Here is an 18878-nt window from a genome sequence, read left to right on the forward strand (position 1 = left end):
TGGAAAAACAGTCATTATAAGTCATTAGGTTTGGGCGTTACAGCATGGGAGTCTGTCTCAAGTGGTCATTTTAGGGATTGCAGTTTTCACCACATCCAAGCAGGCTTCATTTTTCATCCCTGGAGATTGCTGCTCGACTGCGTTGCCATGACAACCAGTCTGAAAACTTTTTTTCTAACAAACTGTGGGTCAGAAGGACTGTGATGAAGTTCAGTGGGTTAGTCGTAATGAGCTGTCTTATCGCTGCACTGTCTTCTGTCTGTAGGCAGACTCAAGTGGCAGTAATTGAACCAGTCTGGCAGTCTGTCCCAGTCAGATGCTGGAAAAACGGTGAAGAACGAGTAAAATAATAAGCAACCTGACCCTTTACAATGTATGTGGAGATACTCTCCTCCATTGTCATCCCGGAAAATGCAAAAAAATTGTTATTATAAAGAAAGCAGTGTCAGTGTAAATTTAAGTCCTAATATAGTATCTAGAGAAGATCATAGTATTTTAGGTATAACAGTAGGTTCAGTGTCGTTGGCGTTCCTCCGGACAGGCTGGAGGAGGCCATGGAGTTTCTCTGCTTAGGCTGCTGCCCCCGCGACCCGGCTCCTGATAGGCGGAAGAAGATGGATGGATAAATGGATGGATTTTTCATCATACATCAGTTCAGTCTTTGGTTTTACTCGTGTTGTTTTAAATCATCCTCTCAGAGGTGTTGATACCATCTAAAACTGGGAAACAATAAAAATGTTGCTCTTTAATAGGATTATTTTTTTTGACAAGGGCATAGTTACATTTTTGAAAAGGCAATTTAAAAGAGAGAGCACAATTTTGGGGGGAATTTCAAGGCACCGGTGTTTGTTTGTTGATTTTTTTATGTATAATGACCACAGTGATCACCACTGACAAAACTGCAGAAAGCGCATAAAATGGGCCACATACAAACTACTTTAATCTTAGGTGGGTCAGACCAATGAAACTCTGCTTCCTGTCGGCTCAAGGAAGTTTTTTACACATTTAATCGCTGCGATATCTTAATATAAGAAAAAGAAGATGCATTTCAGCAGTGCGTGTCAGTTTTTTTACATGATAAAGAAATGCTGCTGTGGTAAATTAAAGAAATCTGTTAGCAGAACTCTCTGGTTCAAATTGGAAGAAACTGTAAAAGTAAAGTAAAACTTTACTTCACTGACTGTCCTTAATTGGAATTTTACTGCTGTGTAACCATGGTTTAAAAAAACCCCCACAAAACAAAACAAAAACAAAAACCCAGAAATGTCTAAATAAACATTTTCCAAAGCATCCAGTGGACTCGATTATAGTCTTTGGCGGCCTGATTCTGATCCTTATCTCTACTCTACTCTGCTCTACTCTGCTCTACTCTACTCTACTCTACTCTACTCTGCTGTCTCCTTTACTCCTTTCATTCAAGTATCATGTTTAACATGTAACTTCTGTCGGTGCTGTGCTTTTTTGGAAATCGAATTTCCCAGAGGAACCCACCCGAGGGATTAATAAAGTTCTATCTAATCTAATCTAATCTAACCTAACAGTTCTTGGTAAAAGGGAGGTGTGGTAGTTGTGCAGAAAGGGGCGTGCCTGTACAGTAAGGAAGTGGATTCTGATTGGATGATATGACCTGATTTCTCTCCTCTCCTCTACTGTCTCCTTTACTCCTTTCATTCTGCTGATGTATCATGTTTCTAACAGTTCTTGGTAAAAGGGAGGCGTGGTAGTTGTGCAGAAAGGGGTGTGCCTGGACAATAAGGAAGTGCATTCTGATTGGATAATATGACCTTTCAGGCTGAGCTAAAAGTTTGCAGAGTGAAGGAGGAAGTCCGTGTGTTGGTGTGGCTTTGGACAGGAGAAGAATCGCTCTGACTGCTCACCAGTGTTGACGTTTAGTGTAACGGAAACCTTGCAGACATGAAGAAATCACCCAGGTAATTTGCTGCTTTACAATGAGTAGTCAATGATTGACTAGAATTGAGTAGAAGCAGACTTTAAGCAGAGATGGTATATTTGGGAATCATTTGAAAGGCAAAGACATGCTAATTACGACCTAAGTTGTTTGCATGTCATAAAGGAAACTGTGTAGCTTTAAACCTTGGATGGCTGGTTGGTATCTCCATTATGGAAAATGAATACACAGCTTTTATAAAGAGAGGTACTTGTTTTTGTTACAACTAGTCCCTCAGCTGCAGTTTAAATGAAAAGAAAATTAAATACAGTTTTTATTGGTAGGTAAATGCATTCAGGCTTTACCCTCTGAAATGCTTGGTTGTTTTCACTCCAAACAAAGTCAGCAGTCAGTGCTTAGGTTCGAAGACATTCAGGGGAAGTGGTGCTGCTTTTTGAAACCGTTGTCACGCAAACCATTAGATGCAGTCGGGTTCTCTGCCTGCAGGGCTGTGGGGAGGGGCAGCTGCATGGTTACATGAATAAAACAACAAAGCTTGATGAGTTCATCGACCATGAGCCTAATGGCAAGGGGCAGGTCTTATGAAAAAATGCTAAACTGTGTGATACTTTGAGTTTTAAATGTTTGGTTCAAACAAATATGAATAAGGTGAGTTACAAATGCTTATTTATTTAGCTAACATTCACATAACAACCGCATTCAAAGTAAAAACCATCTATCTGGCTGTTGTGAAAATATTTATTTTCCTGAAGTGTATTTCTTTATTATAAACTCATTACATTATGCAAATGCTAAACCATTTTAGGCGTAAGCTGCTGTTTTGGCTGCTAATGAACATTTCTGCCTGGTTATGAAACGCACACAGACAGATGGGACTCAGTGAATGTGATGTGACATCGGACCAGTCGCTCTGTACTCAGCAGATCTGTCGGCTAACTCATTATTCTGTTAAACCTGACTGACTCTGACAGCAGATCAGACAGAGCTCCTGCTTTACTGGACACCCTGAACTTCAACAAGAATATTACACATGTTCAGGTTTTACAAAGTACCCGTCATCATCTGCTCTACTTTAATTTGCTACTGAGCTTGGTGCACTTTTATATACTAATTAATTTTCAAGTTTTCCAAATTAATTCATTGATTTCCGAAACAAGTTAAAAGTAGCTAATTGAGCATCAATTCAAAATGCTACTAAGACTTTTGTTTTGTAATCCTCTGTAGCATTATGACCAGAGATGGGAAGCTGTGGGACTGATGTTACCATTATCAATTCTGCACAGCTTGCCAAAAACATTGATAACATTGATTGAACATCCTGCTCTACATGCAGCAAACATACTGAGCATGCGTCTGATTGGAGAGGACTATTTTGCACCACATTGAACCAGTTTAACATCAATGTGTCTGTCTTTATTTTCATATAATAAGTCATTTCAAAGTTAGGGTAGCACGAGTATTGTACAGGGTTTGCATACACTACGGAAAAGGAAAAGATTCATATCACGTTCAGTCTGTCATCTCCTTTTTGTGTTTGTATCACTTGGATCTAGAATGCATTACATGGAAAAACTGTGCCTTCCTTCTTGCTTTTTGAGGTTTATAATTTTACAGGAAATCTGAAGTTGGTTAGATGAAACTCTAATGATTGTTAGAATCAGAATAAAGCATAACATTGGATTAAAAATGCAGATTTTTCTTATTTTTCTTCCTCCCCTTTTGCTATCTGGACACTGTCTGATGCCTCATAAGTGTCAGAGTTGATTAGTTTATGACTAAAACAAAATACACTAATGTATTTTGCGCACAAGTGAAAATATGAAGAAAGTCAACTATGTTCATGTCTATTGTTATAGCTGCTGCAGTACTTAAGTCCTAATTGAGCAGGAAATGGATGCATGCACTCTTGACCGCTCCCACCACTCCCACCACAGTTCAGGGGGATGAGTCCCATTACTCGGACCACAACATCTTCTGCCTCCCTGTGTGCATCACTCTAATCTCCCAGATGGATGGAACTAGTACTTAAGAGTTCCTATAAGAAAGAGAGAAGGTGTCTCTTGTAAACAGCAAAAAATGATAACCAAACAAATGCTCTTTGCAAGTTTGATCTGCAGGAGTAAAAATATCCGTTTATTATTTCAAACCACTAAGTTTAGGATAAAATATCCTAAACTTAGACTTAAAAACTTAAAATATCCTGATTTTGTTGCTTGCAAAAAGTGGTTAAAGTTCAATATATTCAAAGTGACAAGTGGCCCAGCACAAAAATGTCGGTCCTTTTAATCTTTCTGCAGATGCACCGGTGCTCATTAGTGCCCTCTGGTTCTTACAAGAACCCTTTGTGTTTTCAGAGAGCCCACAGAAAAGGCCAACTACACCCTCGGTGCTGCATGTTAATGAGAGGTCTGTTTGTGCGTTCCCTCTGCCTGGAAACCCGGTGACTAGTGACGGCCGCTGCCGTTGGGTTGTAGAGGCAGAGTTATGAGCCCTGTCCGGCTGCCAGTTGCGCAGCATGGACCGCCATAATTACAGGTTCTGGATCAATTGTGTTCTGTTATTGGCCAGAGCCATGCCACGCCTCATCTTCCTGGCAGACCACACTTACACATGCACACAAACAGAAACACATGCTCGCAGTTCAAGGAACAAACAGGGCTTTATGTGGTTGCTTTAAAGAGCCGAAACCCCTCCTGGTCGCCTCTAACTGCCCAGAGACACAACAGACGCCACACAGGCCCTCGGATGACTCGTCTGTTTGCTCTGCTGTCCTTTAATCTTCTTCAAACACACACGCAGGCTCTCATCTCATTTTCCTGTTTTCTTTTTGCATAGGTCCCTTGTTCACATTGTAACGAACCTATAAAAGAAATCTCAAATCATTGTTTCAGTTGACCCGTAAGCTTAGAGAGCTATTGATATGTCTCAATACTGTCAAGATTTTATTTAGTAAACTCCCCATTAAACAAATATCAGGATACACACGGCACAGCCTGGGGTCTTTTCATGTTTGTATGCCGCAGTCTTTCCCACTCACTCAGTTTCTTTATGTGTTACTTTCATAATGCAGCCTTGGTAAAGCTTCTTTTTGTCAACTAGTCTGTTTTTTTTTGTTTTTTTTTTTTAACCGACCCACCAGGTATGGAGGTTTCATGCTTTCAGGTTTTCCCTCTGTGGTGTTAACAATTCTTTTGAAAGCCTTCAGGGAGTTTCCTCATATTTGACATAAATGTTCAAAGAGGTAGTGATTAGAATATGTGGCAAAATGTCTCCTCACAAAACGCATATCACCAGGAACCAAAAGATAGCTTGTGTCCAAAATCATTCACCTAATGTGGAACTACTGGAAAAATGAAAAAGGTTGAAAAAGACACATTCCAGGTTTTTGTTTGTTTGTTTTTCTTAGTCATACTCCTCCTACAGATCCATGCATAACAGATCAAGGCTGGATAACTTAATAAGTACAGCAAATAAATGGATATTGTATTGAAATTATTAGTGAGTACTCAGGGTTTCAGACCAGCCATGTGTGGTTGGTGATGATCTTCAGTGCCTGCTTATTACATTCTTCCCTTATGAGCCTGAACAGATATTGGATTTAAACCTAAATCTAAACTAACTTTGCTATAGTAAGATGTTGATTCTAGTTTGAGTGGTTTATCTTTGTTTATCTGTGAACCTGAGACAAATGTTCTGTGTCACTGCAGTTTTCCTCATAGTACTCTTCTGTATTATATGACTTGCTCTGTGGTTGTACAATAAATCTACATGAGAAGAAGTGTGTTCGCTGCTGTTATTTGTTTGCCTGTGTTTCCATAGAAATACTCAGAAAAGTCAAGCACGTCTTTCTTGATTCGCTTGTTGCTTTGCGAGGACCAAACATCCATTTCCCTGTTATCGTATCAAGCCTTACCTTTATTGCTGTTGCCATGGTGACATCCAGCTGTCAGCCGAGGCAGCGCTTCAACATCCCGATTGGTTGATAGCATCCAGACAGGTTAGGTTGAGTTCTCAGCATGCGCTGAAATGCTTGGCAGGCAGTTCTGATTGGGTGACAGCAGATTCAGCAGCAGATTCAGGGACATCTGCAGCTCTCGCTGATGTGGCAGGTTTTGATTGGCAGGTCTAATCACGGATCCTGGCAGAGTGGCTGACTCGCCGGTTGTCATTTTTACTTGTAAATGCATTTAGCTTGTCTGTGTGGCATCTTTTAATTCTGACCACTGCGATGCTTCTCTGTCACACTGTTTCACATCTTCCGTGTGTTTAACTGATAGGCGCTGACACTGTCTGCGAATACAAGTGGACTTCTGTTTGCTTTGTGTCTGCTGACTCGTCTTTACAAACCTGTTTACACAGCAGAACTAGCAAGTTGGAAAGTTTTAGGCATCAAAGATAATGTTAAAGAAATGTGTATCAACTTGCCCGGCCCGGGGCAAATACAAGCTACTTTGTTGTTTGCTTTATTTGTTTCGCCAAGTTGAGGATAAAAGAAATTCATCAAATTTTTATCAAACCAGCCTTTCAGTATCAGGTCTTCTGGTCCTCTGTGTATCCAGGCCTGTTACTTACTATTCCCAGGTGATAGTTTATATTCATATTCTAGGAATATAAGAAATGAACCTTTAAATCCTAATCAAACCTTTAAGACCAGTCGCTGTGTTTGATAACTGTGAACCACAACAAAGCCGCACGATTTATACCCCAATTCCTGTTTTGTTTTATGTTTTTTCTATGAATGTTCAAAGAAAATTAATCTGTTAGATATTCTTTGATATGTTTTTTGACACGGCATGAGTTTGACCAGACTACTGGTCAAAGCCATCCATCCTATGAATGACCTACCCGCAGAAATCTCTACAGCACCACTATTTCTTTTCTCAGGTGAAGACGTTATTTACATTAAAGTGTGCCATACTGCATCGTAGCTATAATCGTATGCACCAGATCTGATCTTTCCAGTTCCTGCCTCAACTGTCAGCTGGTTGTTGACATGTCTGGGCTGATTGAAAGCTCCTCAGGCCTCTGCTTATAGTCCTTGCCATCAGTGGTGCAGTTTCTAAAATAATCTAAGGAGTGTAAATAATCACTTTTCTCAAAGGTCATACTGGAAATGTTGCGTGTCAGGTATGACTCGTTTTGTTAAAAATATGCTTTTCACTTTGCACATTTTAGGTCTTATAGTATTTAGTGTGAATGTAATATTCAAACAGGATTTCTAAATAAATGGGTCTAAATCCTGTCTTCAGACTACATCATCTGATCCTCTGAAGGCGAAAAGTTGTGCACATCTTTGGACATGTGTGGTACACTCTGTGTGTGTCTGCCCTCTATTTTCAATTAACTGTGGGTAAGAGATGTAGCATGAGTAAATAATTTATAAAGACATAATATACCCACCTCTCAGCACTTTCGGAAAATGATTGTAACCTTCATGCTGTTTATCGTGTAATGTGCAAAATAATATTAATTGAACACCATTTTTCTTTTTGTGTTCCAGCAAATCCAAAGAATGCACTTTCAATGCAGGTAAAATAAAATTTTAATCCCACCATTGCTTTGCGTGTGTGTGTGTGTGTGTGTGTGTGCGTGTGTGTGTGTGATAATTGCGTTAGCTGTTATGTCTCAGCCTCCAATTACTGTCACACTTTAATTTGCTGTAAAGGGGATGAGCAGCCTCTCATGTGTGAAACTCAATTAGGCTTCAGGAGTCCTCGAAGAACTCTTGAAGGATTCTTCTGACTGTCATTTCAAAGAAATGCATTTTCTCATTAGAGATAGTGATGTCCCATTTTAATTATTTTAGAGGATGTTGGAAATGCAGAGGATCTCCCATTAAGATGAGTACGAGACTACTGGAGATTTTGAATACGTTGTAAAACAAAAGATCTGTAATTGCTGGAAAGTGTTTAAGCATGTGAAGCTGTTTGTCTGTTTATACATTTTCCCATTAATATATATTTAACAAGCAAAAATGTGACATCTTTTTAAGCACTGGTAAATTGTGAGGTGGTGTGCTGTTTTGCTATTTTACGTCGTTGTTTTTTTTTCTGTTGGACATTTATGCAAATTAGGTCAAATTAATTAAACTTATGCCTCATTGCATGCAAGACTTTATATGAAAAGATAATCGTCTACATGCAAGGAAGCAGCTATGAAAGTTTTATGCTGCGTTACTGTATCCTTGTTACATTTTATACCAGCAAATTGCTTTTTATTCAATTAAAAAAAAAAAAAAAGGTATAAACTTTATATTACATGGATTTAAAGTCTTTTTGAAAAACTTCAGCAACTCTTACATACAACAAATTTTCCAGTTTTAGTCCTGTCTGTATTCTGAAAGGATTTTTTGTGAGAGGCTGTTAACAATATTTCCTCATTTCCATTTTGAAGTCTTAATGTGCCACCAAAGAGACATGATAATTATGAAGCTGGCTTTATTCAGTGTTTAATTTTCTCTTCTGAAGCATGCAAAGTAGCACAAATTTAGAGAGAGATGGCCTCGTATGCATATTTAATCACAAAGTGTCTGAAAATTTATACCAAGCACCAAAGAAGGAAAAATTATTCTGATGTCAGGTGTTGAGTTGGGAGGTTTCTAGACTTCCTGCTGCGTCCGCTGTCTTCAAATTGGCATTACTGGGGTGAAACTTAAAGAAGTATTTCAATCAATTATGTTCTTACTGACACAAAATCATTTTGGTTATAAAGTTAGTAAAAAATGCTGTCAAAGCTAGAGAGGGTGATGGTACAGAGGTCAAAACTAGTGTTACTTTGTCCTTCTCTCTTTCTTTAACTGGTGATCTTGCTTTTCCTCCCTCCCTCTTTAACTGCAGAGGACAGCTACGTGAGGATGTTCCTCCGCGGCCGTCCCGTCACCATGCACGTCCCAGACCAGCAGAAGGGGACTTACAGCCTTGACCAGAAGGTGGCGCTGCCTGACCATAAGCTCAAACTGCAGTGGGTGTATCCTTGATCCAGACAGAGAGAAATTAAGAAGTACACGAACAGTTTACTTAAAGATTCGGATGGTTTAGATATTTAAAATATCTGATTAATAGACTCAGGCTAGCGTTACTTTATTTTTAGGTTTATTTAGATTTATTCTGCTGTGATTCATACAACATGCAACTGTCTGTGGCTCACCAATCAACCTGTTAGACCATATAAACGTAATGGACGTGACCTCCGGTGTGGGAGTACATTTTTCTAATATAACTAATAACTAATGATCATATCTTCTGTTTTCACAGCTGTTCTGACACATATTTGTCTGTAAGATAAATAATAGGGGTGAAAGCACAAACTGTATCTCTGAAAACCAAGAAATTACAAAAAATAAGATTTGGTGTTTCTAAGTTATCTTAGTAAGAAGCATCAACAAAATATATAAAATAAAATTGCTGAATATTCTGGTAATCCTGTCCAGCATCAGCCATCTTCCTTAATCTAACCGTGGTCCAGTTATGGCTACCGTGGTCGTGACTGCCGCTCCAACCTGTACCTGCTTCCCACGGGAGAGATTGTCTACTTCAATGCTTCAGTGGTGGTGCTGTACAACACAGAGGAGCAGCAGCAGAGACACTACCTGGGCCACAACGATGACGTCAAATGGTGAGAAAACAGCAGGCTGATGAGAGCAGCCATTAAAGTGTTTTAATCTTTACAGAGACTGTGTGCATTTTCCTGCATCATCTCTCCTTTCCTCATTTACTCTAAGTCTTGTAAACAGATCCCGTTTGATCAAAAGCTGTGTTTAACTAACACACCGTGATATAGATGGTTTTGTTTAAACAGACTCACTTGATGTTATGTCTTTTCATACAGAAGAACTAACATAACAATCATCATTCAAATGAATAAAAACTAGAGGAAACCTCTTTAAACAGTAAAAATGAAGCTAAAATGAGCAAATCTCCTCCCAAAAGAAATTAAAATGAAAAGAAAATGTAAAAAAGCAAAACTCTATTCGACCCCACACGTGAGACAAAGAGAGAAACGAGCTGCTCAGAAGTTGTTTTTGTTTTTGCGTAACACGTCATCGACAGCTTCTGTGTTTACCATCAGTGAAATTTGTGCTGTACTTAATGAGCACCAGTTGACATCCTGTGCCTGGAGACACTGGGATGTAAACATTAAGGCCCCCTGGGGCATGCTGGGAAAGCTACTCCGCTCTGCAGGGAAACAATCGTGCTCTCCTCTCCCACGCCGTCACGTGGAATCCGCCTCTTCACGTTGTCATTTTTTTTGTGTTTTAGAAATGCAAAATATGATTCACATTGAAATAAATATTGTATATTTGTTTTTATTGACTTGGAAAATGTGAGTCAATCGGTTTGTTTATATGGCTGTTGTTTATACGTGTCAAGTGTCTATAACGTGCTTCTGAAAAATACTCGAGATTTCCTGTAAAAGTCAGAGACCAGAGAAAACGGCGTGTGTCACGATAAACATTTTTAAAGGCATCGTGTGAAAGAAGCAGAATGAATGAGAATTAATAATCACAAAGCCACAAATATAATTAATATTTTCTCATATCTTCTTAGCCTGAGTGTGCATCCTGACATGGTTACCATAGCAACAGGACAAGTGGCTGGAAACTCTAAAGATGGAAAGGTACTGCGAGCATCTCCAATCCTGCCGTAGCGTTGTCTCCTAATCACTAAATATGAAACTGAAAGAGCTTTAAAACTTCAAATAAAGTTTTGTTTTGTTTTTTGTGGAAACCAGAAGAAGGTTTGATATGAATCAAACAACTTTACTATGTCTCCTCTTTTTTTTGTGTGTGTTTGTTCAGCTGCTGGCTCCCCATGTTCGCGTCTGGGATTCTGTGAGCCTCAACACGCTCCATGTGCTTGGAACGGGAGTGTTCGATAGAGCGGTCACCTGTGTGGCTTTCTCAAAGTCGGTAAGGAGCGTCTCACCCTTTTAGACTAGAGGTGTCAACATCATTCTAGTTCAGGGAATTACACCAATGAATAATGACCTCTAAAGAAAAAGGGGATGCATTTGGAGGTGTTTTATTTTAGTGTAAAGACATATATTCCCCTAAAACTTCACATTTAATCAGCCAACTATTTATGTGTCTCAGTTTTTCTACATCCATCATCTACGTCAGTCGGTGTCATAAATCACAGGCTTAACAACGTTACTTGAGTGTGTTTTGGCAGGCGATGGTTAATGTCTTTGTCAGTAAGAAGCCCGTTAAACTGATGAGTCATAGTTCTGGCTCAGATATAATCAATGCTTTAGTCAGCCAGACTCATGACGTGATCTATATATAACACTGCAAGTGTAATGCTTCCTGCAAAATATAATACAATCCCAATAACTATGCACTTATCCAAATACCCAGTTTTTACACAAGTCATTCAGGCCCCTTTCTATGTTTTCATGCTTTATTAAGATTTAATCAGTTATTTATTTATTCATTCATTCACCAGAATGGCGGCACCTTCCTTTGCGCTGTGGATGATGCCAACGATCACATCTTGTCAGTCTGGAACTGGCAGAAGGAGAAGCAGCTGGCTGAAGTCAAGGTATGGCCACCTGAGTCTGATCTCATTCATACAGCTGTATCATTATTGATCTCCTGGTTTTAAATTTTTTTGATAACATGCATGGATGAAGGATTTTAATGGTATGTTTTCATGAACGTAGCAAATAGAATGAAACAATAGCTTCCTGGCTTCTGTCCCTGCAGTGCTCCAATGACTCTGTGCTGGCCGCTGTGTTTCATCCCATGGACACCAACCTGATTGTTACCTGTGGAAAATCTCACATCAACTTCTGGACCATGGAGGGGAACACTCTCACCAAGAGACAGGGCCTGTTTGAGGTATCGCAACTATACACAAGTTGTTTGTTCTTAAAACCCTGCTGTATATTTAGTTTTATTTCTTAAGGTGCAGTCTATGACAGCAGTCTTTTCTGTAGTCCTTGAAATCCTTATTTGTCTGGCTTTGTAGAAACACGAGAAACCAAAGTATGTGTTGTGTGTGGCATTCGCTGAGAATGGAGACGCCATCACAGGAGACTCCAGTGGGAACCTCTACATCTGGGCCAAAGGTACGATCAAAGTGAAAGTTCTGATCCAGCTTTTTTTTTTTTTCTTTTCTTTTTTGACAAAATTTAGAGATTCAATCGCCAATCACAGAAATCCTGGCTGCTTGAATTAACGAAGGTTTGAACACGTTTATATTCATATATGATTGTTTCAATAAAACAGGAATAACAGAACATAAAATCAAGCATTTGTGGAAACAGCTAACAAAAAAGAAAAAAAACGAAGGGAAACACAAAAACTGGTTACATTGAATACAAAACAGAACTTCTCACGTTAGAACATAGGTTAAAAAAATTAACAAAACTCCAGAACTCTGAAGGGTCGATTGGTACTAACAAAACCTTTCCTTGCAAACGACACTAAGTTAGCAGCAACACAACTGAGCTTCACATTCCCATTAACACAGTAAAGTTGTAGGTCATCGGCCCTCGATGGAATAAGCAAATCTGTTAGTCAACAGGAACATCCTTAAATTGAAAGTTAGAGAAGTTTGTCAGAAAAAGACCCCAGATTTTACCAAATGTGCCCTTTTAATTCTGGGTGGATCTTTTCAAGACTGAGACACGACATAAGATCAGCAAGCCACTGATAATGGGGGGTGGGGCATCTGACATAGATACGGCAGTCTGGATTTTAAATGAAATCATTCATTTATCATTACTGTGAAGCACAAATGTAAAGAGGCAGGATATCTGCTGCTCACTCTCTGATTCCCTGTGTCGTCTGACAGGTGGTACCCGCATCAGCCAGGTGGTGTCAGCGGCGCACGAAGGCGGCATTTTCTCAGTTTGTGTTCTCAAGGACGGCACCATGGTGTCTGGAGGGGGGAAAGACCGCAAGGTGGTGCTGTGGGACCACGATTACAGAAAAAAGGCAACGATGGAGGTGAGCGAATTCTCCTCTGAGGGGAAATCGGAGGTCGTGAAACTTCTGTGGAACCCACTTAAATATTATTTTAAACTTTTCTCAGTTTAGTGATTAAACTTGTGCTGCAAGTAAATAACTCCAAAAAAAAGTTTTATTACTTAATGTTTTGAATATTGTGCTTTCTTTGACTCTGTGCTGCATGTGTGTGTCCAGGTGGGAGAGTCCTTCGGTCCTGTTCGTGCTCTGGCTGAAGGTAAACCCGGAGAACTCTTTGTTGGAACCACCAAGAATGCAATCATCAGAGCTGCCTTCCCTGATACATTAACACCTATTGTGCAGGTACATGCTGATAACATTCACAGGCTGACTACTAACAAATATTTTAACTTTATGCATGCTGCATTTTAAATAAGAAATGATATGATGTGCTACAGGGTCACACCGATGAGCTGTGGGGTCTGGACATCCATCCCACCATGGAGCAGTTTGTTACCTGCTCACAGGACAAACAAGTTCACCTCTGGGATGCCCACTCCCACCAGCCCCTGTGGAGCAAGACCATCGAGGTGAGGAAGATTTTTGTGAATGAAGACAGCGTTAGGGACTGAGCTTCCCGTTCAATCACAAGTACTAAATAACAAGTATGTCGTCTTCTCTGTGCTTTAGGATCCAGGGAGGTCTGCAGGCTTCCATCCCAGCGGGGCTGTTCTGGCTGTGGGGACCATGACTGGAAAGTGAGCCTTACAGCTGAAACAAGTTAAAATTCAGAAACTGAGCATTGACAAAACATTCACTAACACTGATCTCCTTTAATGCTGGAGATATTAAAGCCTTCCTATTTGGATCCTTGTCATGTGCATTTTCCCAAATCTCTGCCTTGTGTGTTGCAGGTGGTTGGTGCTGGACACTGACACTCGGGATCTTGTTTCTATGCACACAGATGGCAATGAGATCATTTCCAATGTCAAGTACTCTCCGGGTAAAACATCATCTGCTCACCTCGCTGACACAGATCCATAAAATGTTAAAGTTCAGACAAAATTTCATATTTCAGTTCATTGATTTTCTGCTAACTTCACTTTGTGTCTGCAGACGGTAACTTCCTGGCTGTCGCTTCCCATGATAACTTTGTTTACATCTATGCTGTAACTGAAAACGGCCGAAAGTACAGCCGTGTGGGGAAATGCACTGTAAGTAGATGCTCACATGGAGCGCCAGTTGTAAATGTCTGTTTGTAAATGAATTCCCATTCTTACAGTGATCTCTTTTCATAAAATCAGATCGCTAGTGTCTGAAGGCTTAAGTAGTTTATGGAGGTTGAAAAGTGAATTGATATATTGCTGTTCTTTGGATGAGAATTTCACTCAAAATTAACATCAATAACATTAAAAGAGAGTTTTAACAAAAAATGTTCAATCGTCACTCTGCATGATCTGCCTCTTCCCCAGGGACACTCCAGCTTTGTTACCCATGTGGACTGGTCGAAAAACAGCCAGTACCTTGTCACCAACTCAGGAGACTATGAGATCCTCTTCTGTAAGTCATACTTCATGTCTGTTCATGTGCACTTTTAGCTCCACCCTCTGATTTTACTGTCAATATAGGAATCTGGTAAAATATGAAACTCATATCACTGACTTCTCAAAGTTATGTTCATATGTCAAGGAATCTTTTGGGGGGGTTTCTTCGGCTTTTAGGGGAGGCATCCAGTGGTAAACATGTGACCAACATGGACACAGTGCGCAACCTGGAGTGGGCCACCTACACCTGCACTCTGAGCTTCAACACGTTTGGTAGGTTGATAAAACTTTTTAAATTCATCTATTTTATCACACTAGTATTTTGCAATGTTTGCCTGAAGCAAGCGTAGCTCTCACACAGTCGTTTCTTCTTGCGAATTTGTTTTGATGGAGAAGAGCACGGTGTTTTTATGTGGCCGCAGCTTTTTTTTTTTTGTCTTTTTGTGTCTTGCAGGAATCTGGCCAGATGGAGCAGATGGCACAGACATCAATGCTGCGTGCAGGTCACATGATGGATCCCTGCTGGCCTCTGCTGATGACTTTGGCAAAGTGCACTTGTTCTCCTTCCCCTGCTCTCAACCAAGGGTCAGTCATGTTAACTCACAGTGACAAACACAAAGCACATCAGAGCCGGGGTCTGCGTGTTTGTATGCTCGTGTTGAAATTTGTTCCACTTCGCAGACACGCTGACTTTCAACACTGCCAGAACTACGTAGCTATGGTGTTTGTCTCTCAACTGCATTGTGATTAAGTTTTAATGAAGACTGGGGAAACCCAATGAAAGCTCAGCAGAAATAACAGAATACCTTATCATTATCAGGCCTGTAATGTGCACAATGTCTGCCAGGTGTTTATATTGTGCTCACAAACCGTTGCAGGCTGTTAGACACCTTTTTTACAAGTTTTCAGTTAAAGCCTTCTAAACTGGGGCTGTAAACTAAATTGTCCATTAAGACAAACTGGCTGCCATTAGCGCAGAAAATCACAAGCTGTAAAAAGTTACAACATATTTTAAACAGATTTGGAATGAAAATGAGTGTTTAGTGGCTTAAACCAGACAGTTGTGTTTCATGAACAGCTGGTACGAATGTAAAACCCCCACATTATACATTTGTTTTTCATTGCAAATAACCTTCATGATTATTGAAACTTAGAAGGTTCATGAGGTGATTTATGTGACCAAGAAGGTTAACGTTGTTTAAAGAAGATAATTTTCTTCTCCAGTAGTTTATATTTGGTATTATTGGTATTGGACCGCTGTTCCTGTAGCTTCCATGCAAATAAATCTAAAGCTGCAATAAGAGCCCCCGTCAAGAGGAGAGCATGGATTCGTAGATTAAATAAGTCAGGCTCCTATTGAATCAATGGAGTTGAGGTCGAGATGGGTTGCAAAGTGGCTTGCAGGGGCAGCAGCAGCTCTAGCAAGACTACAGCAGCTGAAATAACTTCCCATATGAGATTGTTCAACTTTATCTGAGTAAGATGTCACTGGCTATGATGCACACAAATTTACACATGCATAAACAAGAAAAAGAAAAGGGTTACTATTAACAATGGAGAACTTAAACTCTGTTATTGCTCTTGGACTCTACTAGAGAATCTTTGCTTGAGTCACAGTTCAAAATAAAACTTTTGTATCTTGTACTTGGTTAAGCACCTCAGTTCATCCTGAGTCTGGAAGGATCAGTTTTAGCTCCTCCTTCCTTAGGTCAACTCTCTTATGATTGGCTGCCCCTGACAAAAGGGAAGGTTTGAACTGCAGGTGATTGGGGATTATTATGACTATATTATCATTTGCTCTCCATGACATCTTACAAAGCACAGAGTAGGATGAAACCGAGCATTTAGTGCAGTAATGTATCCACCAGGTTAACAGTGCATATAGTTTATACATCCTTCAAATAAAGAAAACCGTGAAACTTTCATTTAAAATTCCCAAAAGAGCATGTTGTTCACTTTTAATTAATTACTCCTTAACTTTTTTTTTTGTCCTGCTTTGCTTTGTTATCCAGGCTCCAAGTCAAGAATACGGTGGCCATAGCAGTCACGTGACCAACGTTGCCTTCCTGCACGATGACAGTCACCTGATCTCCACTGGTGGGAAGGACACCAGCATCCTGCAGTGGGTGGTTGCCTAGGCAAAATTATACACCTGCATCTCTGACTTCCACTGGAATCCTGTCTGACCCTCGTCACATCTTCTTCACCTCATCTTTATCCTCGGGCTACCACGGGGCAGCAGCTCCTCTGTGCCTACTGGAATTTAAAAAAGTAAAGAAAAGAAAAAATGCACCACCGTAACTTGAGAAACCCAGAGATGTGACACCAAATGAGTATCACTGGAATAGTCTAAAGTGTACTGCTGTTTCTTATAGACTGTAGAGAAATTACTTGTTGTAATGGAGGAAATTACTAACTTTTACCATTACAAAAAATAAATAAATAAATCAACTACTGCAAATCCACCTCATCTGACAACACAATAAATCTGCAATTTTTCCATTAATACTAACTGGGCCTGAACTCTTTCAACCCTTTAAAGGGAAGTACATCTGTTCTAAATTACAAGCCTGTCAGCAAGGTTAAGATCATGTATACTGCAGTTTGTTAACCATTTTAAATGCATGCAACACAATGAGGGTGAAAGATACATTAAGATTTTAGGGTTTAACATGATGGTATTTTTCAGACGTTGGTTTCCATAAAGTGTACATTTCTTGAAACTTGTTTGGGGTGTATAAACTAACACAATACAAAAATAAAGGAGGCGTGACACGTTGAACTGAGGTACTTAGATAAATTTTTTCATATCAAATTTAAACCAAATTTTATTTAGTGCTGTAAAATATCCATGATTTGTAATAACAGAATTAAAACATGAACCTTTTAGGAGTGCAAGATTTTTTTTTTTTTTTCCTCCCCCAGGAGTGTGGAGTAGATCCCTGTGAACATGCAGTGATCTTTCCTACACCTGGAAAATCACAGATAAAATTTCAAACTTGTGCAAAGATTAAGTACAGCAACACATGAAGGTGTGATACTCTAAAACCATAAAGAGTGATAAATATTGGCCTGCATTTGAGCAAATTAATATTGCATTAAATGGGTGAAATCTTCCTTTTAAAATGCTTATAATAACCCCTCTGCCTTCTTCTCTTCACTGTTACATCACTCAGCATTTCCATACTCTTAAGGTGCAGATTGTAAGTATAGTACAGATTGCTGTTGGAGATTGTAAACGGTACAAAGTGTCTGTTTTGTCCCGAGCCTTTTGATTTCTCCTTCTACTGCTGGGCTGTTGTGTTTCTGATTGTACTACTACTGTAAATGTGCTGAGATGGCACTAGATGGCGCTACAGCGCAAGAGAATGAGCATGACTTGGGCTCCCCTCCTGTAGATGTTGTCTAAAAGGTCTTTAGAGTAAATATATATTATGCAGTATATCCGAGTGGCTGTGTTATTTTAATATTTAACTGTAACAACGATGGATGTTAGAATTATTATACTCGTGGCACTTTTAGTGATTGACAGCGAGGTAATGTAGGCTGCTGTGCCATGGAAGCTTGGGCTGTGCTTTGCCTTCTTGTTTTGTTAATAAAGTTTTTACCCAAATGCACATGATGCTTTTTTCCCCCCCCCCTTTATTTCATCAGCCAAAAAGCCGAACATGATGCATTGATGTCAGTGATGTAAATGAATAAAAACTAACACAATATTCCCAAAAGTATTCACTGATCTGCCTTTGAATGCATATGAACTTGAGTGACATCCCATCTTGAATCCACAGGGTTTAATATAGCAGCTTCAACTCTTCTGTGAATCTCCAGAAGTGCATTTTATTCCTACAGAAGCACTTCTGTGAAGACTGCTATTGATGCGGACACATCAAACATGTCTCCGCTCCAGTGGTGGTGTGCTTTACACCACTGCATCCTACGCTTTGCATTGCACTTGGTGATGTAAGGCTTGGATGCAGAGCCGTTCCGTGAAGCTCTCTACCCACTGTACTTGAGCTAATTTGAAGGCCACATGAAGTTTAGAAGTCTATAGCGATTAACTCTCCAGAAAGTTGCAGACCTCCGTGATTTTACATTGCCTACTACAGCTGAGTCGCTGGAATTCTCAATCACTTTGTTAAAATACCGCTAACAGTGGAATATTCAGCAGTGAGGAAAGTTCACGACTGGACTTGTTGCACAGGTGGCATCCTGTCACGGTATCACGCTGAATTAAATGAGCTCCCGAGAGGGACCCATTTGTTTACAAATGTTGCAGAGGCAGTCTGCATGCCTAGTTACGGTACTTGATTTTATACATGTGTGGCCATGGAAGCGACTGGAACAACCATTTACTTGTGCTCCTTCTTCCTGATGCTGCTCTCTGCTAAGATTGCCACATCTGTCACAACTGTGGTCTTCTGTTCCTTTTCAGCCACCACTATGTGTTGTTGGTTGGCCAACAGATGCTTGTCTGTCTGGAATGAAGGTCCTTGTTGTTCTCAACCACCTTTGGGGG

General features: G+C 39.9%; 1 protein-coding gene across 1 annotated transcript; it reads left to right on the plus strand.

Annotated features, from left to right (window-relative positions):
- The first annotated feature begins 1843 nt into the window (after positions 1-1843).
- Positions 1844-16762, plus strand: eml2 (EMAP like 2). Its single transcript, XM_085371122.1, has 19 exons — positions 1844-1931; positions 7410-7438; positions 8746-8875; positions 9374-9523; positions 10456-10525; positions 10707-10817; positions 11353-11448; positions 11613-11747; positions 11878-11977; positions 12706-12860; positions 13056-13181; positions 13277-13408; positions 13509-13576; positions 13733-13821; positions 13935-14032; positions 14291-14378; positions 14540-14635; positions 14817-14947; positions 16375-16762. The coding sequence occupies exons 1-19, from the start codon at positions 1915-1917 to the stop codon at positions 16498-16500; spliced, it is 1947 nt and encodes a 648-aa protein (XP_085227248.1). The 5' UTR covers positions 1844-1914; the 3' UTR covers positions 16501-16762.
- Positions 16763-18878: the final 2116 nt, after the last annotated feature.

The sequence above is a fragment of the Diplotaxodon limnothrissa genome, linkage group LG14 (assembly GCF_057381915.1).
Source record: "Diplotaxodon limnothrissa isolate DT_005_m linkage group LG14, D_limnothrissa_male_GT1.1, whole genome shotgun sequence".
Lineage (NCBI taxonomy): Eukaryota > Metazoa > Chordata > Actinopteri > Cichliformes > Cichlidae > Diplotaxodon > Diplotaxodon limnothrissa.